The sequence below is a fragment of the Carassius auratus genome, chromosome 18 (assembly GCF_003368295.1).
Source record: "Carassius auratus strain Wakin chromosome 18, ASM336829v1, whole genome shotgun sequence".
NCBI lineage: Eukaryota > Metazoa > Chordata > Actinopteri > Cypriniformes > Cyprinidae > Carassius > Carassius auratus.
In genome coordinates, this window is record NC_039260.1 from 13855656 (window position 1) to 13862232 (window position 6577).

The 6577-nt window shown below is 36.6% G+C and overlaps 1 protein-coding gene across 1 annotated transcript; it reads right to left on the reverse strand.

Annotated features, from left to right (window-relative positions):
* Positions 1 to 2952: 2952 nt before the first annotated feature.
* On the reverse strand, positions 2953 to 6577 carry LOC113118516 (extracellular calcium-sensing receptor-like). The gene is made up of 6 exons (XM_026287759.1): positions 6292 to 6577; positions 5680 to 5971; positions 4620 to 5447; positions 4312 to 4488; positions 3968 to 4091; positions 2953 to 3890 (listed from the first exon to the last, which is right to left on the reverse strand). The coding sequence occupies exons 1-6, from the start codon at positions 6516 to 6518 to the stop codon at positions 2977 to 2979; spliced, it is 2562 nt and encodes an 853-aa protein (XP_026143544.1). The 5' UTR covers positions 6519 to 6577; the 3' UTR covers positions 2953 to 2976.

A 6577-nucleotide genomic window follows, 5' to 3' on the forward strand; every position in this document is an offset into this window, starting at 1 on the left:
CAACGAATTTGCTGGAAAGATGCCAAACTGCATCTGAGGCTGTATCTCTGCAAAGGTTGGAGATATTTACACAAAACTTAATATGTGACATTGTCACATCACATTGACCACGCCACATCATTTTGGTCACAGCGCCACCTATTGGTCAAGAGTAATAAACCAATCAATAACCGCTAATTATTACATTTCCAATAATGCTAATAACTTTTGATTGCATTAGCCTATTATCATGAAACATGTCTCAAAATGTTCCTTGGGACATGCCGACAACATACATACCAATTATGTCATATTAAGCAAAACTTCCTGTCCGCCATTTTGATTCATGTTGAAAACCTTTTTTTTTAAACTCATCCTCAACCGTTTGTCTGATTTTCACCAAAATTGAATCAGATCATCTTCAGACCGTGCTGACAAAAAGTTATGGATTTCGTGTCAATAGACGAAACCGTTTTTGTACAGCGCTGCTTCAGATGTCAGGCATCTTCACAAAATGAGTCTGAGGCTATATCTCTGCAAAGCTTTGTTGTAATTAAGCCAAACTTGTGTGTGCCATTGTCTAACATGGAGAATAGGCTCACAGACACTCACACACAGAAATGAAATGGTTCAACTATTATATGAATAATCAATAAGCATGATTACACACACACACACACACAGAGAAGTACATGCCCACACATTTTGTTGTATGTAGATATTTGAAATAAATTATAGGTGACACACAACTCACAGAAAGACTTCTTTTCTTACATTTCTATGTCAGGTTTCATTGCATTCATATTCTGACATAATAGTAAACATTTGATATACATGTATGAATAAATTGTTGAACTTTCACTCAATGTGATCTTAAATGCTTGAACAGTAATATTAAATAATAGTAATATATATTTTTCTAGATGAATCAATCATCGAGACAATGAACTGTAATGTTTTAGTCTTTAGTGAGCCCATTAGTGGTCTTCCAGTGACATCTAGTGGTCGTAAATGCAATTTATCATACAACACTGTCTCTTTAACCTTTATAACTGTTATATGTTGTCTTAATTTCATTCCAAAGAAGCATACACAATTTATGTAAAATTTCACAGTCTAGATAATAGTACTGCACTGATTTTAAATAACCTAGATATGGCTGACAGTAAAAGAATAGAACAGAATTACAGACACACACAAACATGAAATGTTTAAACTACTATATTAATACTCAATAAGCATGCTTAAACCCACACACAGATGCACACATTTTGTTATATATATAGATAATTAAAATAAATGATGGGTGATAAAACCTATTGCAAGTCTTCTGTTTTTATGGGCTTCTATGTCATTTTTCAGGTTTCATTGCAATCATAATCTGGAATAAATATAAACAATAGATATATCTGTATGAATAAATTGGTAAACTTTGACTCAATGTGATCTGAAATGCTTGAACAGTAATATTAAATAATAGTAATATACATTTTTTCTAGATGAATCCCTCAACAAGCCCATAAACTGTAATGTTTTAGTCTTTAGTGAGCTCATTAGTGGTCTTCCGGTGACATCTAGTGGTTATAATTGCAATTTTTTATTCAACACTGGGTTTTGAAGCTTTATAAATATTACAGTGTTCTTTTTTACCTAATCTCTGTTAAATTTTGCATGATTGTTTAGAAAAAATACAGATCTAATGCATGTGTGATTATATTACCCCTTTTTTTTGCAGTTTAATGCCATTCACAACAGAAATCTTTTGTTTTTTAGGCCATTTTAACTGTTATAGCACCAGCTATTTTCTGATCTTAATGAAACTTTGCATGCTTGGTGGGTCATCTTTCACATGTTATAACCAAGTTTCATAAAGTTTTGAGTTTTTGTTTCAGTTTTATAGGCTTTAGGTTACATGTGGCCACGGCCCTTTCCTAAATGACCTCTTATAGCTAACCAAAGGACAAAATGCAACATATTTTTGAAAATTATTGATCTAGAGAGTCCAGAGAATATTATTGCAGTGGTTTGATCAAGACTGAACAAAAAACCAGGTGACCCAAAACATTCAAATTCGTGGACCAATTTTACGAAAAAGGCTATAACTCGGGAACAAAATGAGATATCTTCACCAAACTCAGAACTCATATGCATGAACAAAAACTTTAGTCAAATTATTATTTTTTTCCATATCTGCCACTTGGTGGCGCTACAGGATGAAAAAAAATCAAATGGCTATAACTAAGCAACCGTTGATCCAATCAACTTGAAAATTCATATGGCCCAATGTGGCACAAGTGCTCTATGAGGAATTTCACTTATCTTAAAAAACATGGCCGCCATTGGCCAAACAACTTTAAGCACCTATTTGACAAGGTTAATGGAAGTCGATCGGAACGAAACTCGGTGGGCATGTTCGACTCATTGCCCTAAAGGTCTGTAAGTATTTTGAAAGAAATTGCCCACAACATTGTCACCTCCCACAGAACACAACAAAGCGATTTGATTACAGTGCCACCTATTTTCCAAAAATGATAATGCATCATTTTACTGGAGTTTTACTGGCTGTTTCAATTACACTCTTCCAATAATTGCTTTTCTTACTCGTTGCATTTGGTCTGATGCTCCATGCCATGCTTAGCTCCTCGCTGTGGAACTTTTATTAACGATTTTCAGCCATTTCAATTACAATCATGCAATTATTAATTTAATTATTCATTGTTGCATTTGGTCTGATGCTACATATGCTTAGCTCCTGATGTTGCCGCTGGAATGCTTGGCCCCGTGATTGCTGCTTGCAGCTATATTTTAGATATATATTTGTTATGCTTTTAAATTATCTCACATTGTAAAGAGGCTGATGAAGTTTAAACTGTTTCCACACAAGATTTGTTATAATTTTTACAATATCGACTTAATTCAGATTTCAAAATTAAAGTAAAATAAAAATGAAAATGTCACAAATGGTGTCTGTAGATGGTTGACCACTATATTGTAAAACTATTTATTTTGTACTTCTCTTCTCATGATGGCTTTTTTAGTGTTTTTCTCTGGATGTAAAAGGATGATGTAGCACTTTGGGGCAAATATGGCCATCAGTAATCCAAAACTTGAAGCAAGGATGGCAAATATTTCAACAGCAACTGCATATTTCCCTGGTGAACTCACATATGCTGGAACAAATGCAATCCATACAGCACAGAAGATTAACATGCTAAAAGTGATGAACTTGGCTTCATTAAAATTATCTGGAAGATTTCTTGAAAGGAAGGCTAACAGCAAGCTTACTGCTGCCAACAGTCCAATATATCCCAGCAGCATAGAAAAACCGGCCACTGAGCCAATGGCACATTCATAAACTATTTTAGAGTGAGTATTCTGGTTGTTTTTATGGGGTGTTGGAGAGGCAGTTGATAGCCAGACTGCACAGTTCACAACCTGGAGGGCTGTTAGGACCAAAACTGTGCATCTTTGTTGAGCTGCTCCAAACCATTTCATTGCTCCTTTACCCTCTGGTCGTGATGACTTGAATACGGCTATTACCACCATAGTTTTGACCAGGATGCTGGAGATGCACAGGACAAAGCTTATACCAAACACAGCATGTCTTAACTGACATGTCCACAACTGTGGCTGGCCAATAAACAGTAGCACACACAGGAAACATAGTTTGAGTGACAACAGCAGCAGAAAGCTAAGCTCTGAATTGTTGGCTCGTACTATGGGTGTGTTACGGTGATGAGCAAAGATGATCATCACAAGAGCACAGATGAAGGTGCCAAGCAGGGATGCAGTGGTGAGAGAGATGCCCAGAGAATCCTCATAGGATAGAAACTCTATTTCTTTGGGGACACACTGATCCTTATCTGGATTGGACCAAAACTCATCTGGACATGTTGTGCACTCAATAGAATCTTTAAATAAGCAAAACATAGAAGATGACAGTTTTTTTCAAATTTGATTCAGATTTGGCCAACAGTAATTTCCTCACCTGTTGTATTAGAAATCTCTCCATCTCCACATGGCAAGCAGTCAAAACAGCAGAGAGGAAGGCCCTTTCTTGTGGCTTGTCTGGTTCCTGGGGGGCAACTCTTACTGCATACTGACTGTGGGGGCTAAAAGAGACATTAACTGCTATCAGTCATGTTTTTGTCTTTTAAATAATGACTAGCTTGGATTGTCCATTAATTTATTTACAATTGTCTTATTATAGTTTCTAATTTACTACTATTTAGACTTTATACCTGCAAAACAGATGACATGTTATCATTCAAAGGTAATTACTTTTGTTGTTTCAAAATTCCAGTAAAATGCATCCTTGTCGAGTGTAAGAACCATCCCTTTTTCCGCACCTTCATTTAGTACACCAACATTGTGGAGCTTTATTGATCCATCAGCACTTGGCTGCCAGTTCAACACATCATAGATGGCCAGAGCATCTCCATTTTTATCAAATGACACATGATCACCAAAGCCTGTTGTGAAGTTCACTTTCTGTAGGTAGTGAACCAGCTATATAATTTGTAGACAGGACAGGTTTTATATTTTTATCTGTAATTTGAATTAATATATACCACATACTTTGCTTTTCTACATTCATCTCTTCTATATGCCTAAAAAAAAACTGTACATGAGGGTTTTACCTGCCATGGCCTCAGGTTGGTTATGTCACCACATCTGTTCTCACTGAATGGTCCTCTTCCCTCCTCACACTGCATCAGATCATGAAGTGCATGTGCCAGGGCATAAACTGCCTTATATACATTATACGATGCCCTTAATCCTGAAACATCAGTGAATGGTGTGTTTGTTGTGCTCAGATCCTCCTGTCCTGTACACAGCTTTTTGATTTGCTCTCCGTCAGTTCCTTTACCCTTATTTTCAAAGCTGCACCCAAATATGTTCTCCCAGAAGATTCTCACTATATCATTTCTTTGATCATTGTTGGGATGAATACATAACAGAAAGTCATGAAGCCCCTCGATCTCTCCACGCCTGATAGCAATACCCATTGTGCCCCCCAGGAATGGCTGGAAACGTGGTGTGCGAAATACAGGTGAAGTGACCCAAGCTTCACTTGCAATCCACTGCCTGCCTGTTATGTTCTGCAACACCACCTCATTCATCAAAGGTATCAGTAAGGATGAAGGAGAAAAAACAACCACCACTCTAGCTGTAGAGGACTGAATCATTCCCATTATGCGCTGAATATCTATGGGGTTGTTATTGTTGGGCAAGATTTCAGAAAAAGCAACACAATATCCAAATTGTTGCATTTCCCGATGGAATGACTGAGCAGCATTGATGCCATAGTCATTATCACTGTAGATGAGACCAACCCAGGTCCATCCAAAATGCTTCAAGATCTGAACCATAGCCCGAACTTGGAAGGCATCACTGGGGATTGTTCTGAAGAAAGAGGGGTACTTTTTTCTGTCACTCAAACAAGAGCAGGTGGCATAGTAGCTAATCTAATTAGAAGAGAGCAGAGACAGAGAGAAAAAGGTGAAAGGAAGATAAACAAATAACGGTTATTTATATTTGCATAGTGGTCTGCTATTATAATTGAATATATGAGAATGGCTTAATTGGTAACCAAATTCATTGTGATGTAAACAAATCTGGCAAATGAGATACATTTTTATTTTATCATTATTTTTTATTTTTATTTTTTTACAGAAAAAAAGGTTGTAAATCTCATACCATAGGGAGTCGAAACAGCCCCAGGACACTGGAAATTGCAATGGAATGAGTAGAGCCTGGATCACCTATGATTCCAATCACCGGTGGTGGGCCTTTGCAGTTGAGGTCAGAGATGGTCTCTTCTGTCCCACTAACCAGAGCTGTAGCACCACGGAATGCCACTCCAAGCCTTAAACAGTTGTCATAGATTTGGTAACCAAGCGTGATGTTAGGCAGCAGGTTAGGATTGTTATTAATCTCACTGATAGCAAAAACCATTGTTAGTGCCTGCTGGAAGCTTGACATATAGAAGCTGGAGAAGGCAACACAAAGTTAAGTTAGATCATTATCTACACTAACAGTAACAGTAGAAAAAAAATTACATAAAGGGTTATTATTGTACTCTGTTCAAATATAAATTTCATAAATAAATAAAAAATAATATAAATACATTTAACATATGCAGTGAATATTTTTTTTCTTTTCCTGTAATCCATCATGTAACATGATTTTAGTTCCTCAGAGTAAATTATCATTGACAAGTTACAAAGTATACACAAAAATTCCCAATTTATTATATGTTATATCTTATATGTTTTTCAGATGGTGTGGTCTCACATCTTGCAGACTCACAGCTCACAGTGTGGTAGTTTTGGCTCTGTTCTGAAGCTCAGCTCAGGGAATACTTTGAGGTATGTCTGAATCTCAAACAGACCACCTATTATAAGGTCTCCATCCTGGAACATCCCATTCAATGTGAAGTGTCCCTGTAGCTTACAAGTACTTGAAGTAGCCATCAAAGCTACATATATATAGTTACAAGACAGGAACAAACAAACATACAGAATTACCCACATCATTTCGTCTTTATGGATGTCAGTCCTCAGTCAGCTCACTGATGTATCATCTTTTAATAAGT

Coding starts and splice junctions, on each gene's coding strand:
- LOC113118516 (XM_026287759.1), bottom strand. CDS start 6,518: ATGATGTGGGTAATTCTGTATGTTTGTTTGTTCCTGTCTTGTAACTAT. Junction 5,972..6,291: donor AAACTACCACACTGTGAGCT/GTGAGTCTGCAA, acceptor TGCCTTCTCCAG/CTTCTATATGTCAAGCTTCC. Junction 4,092..4,311: donor AAGGTGCGGAAAAAGGGATG/GTTCTTACACTC, acceptor TGTCTCTTTTAG/CCCCCACAGTCAGTATGCAG.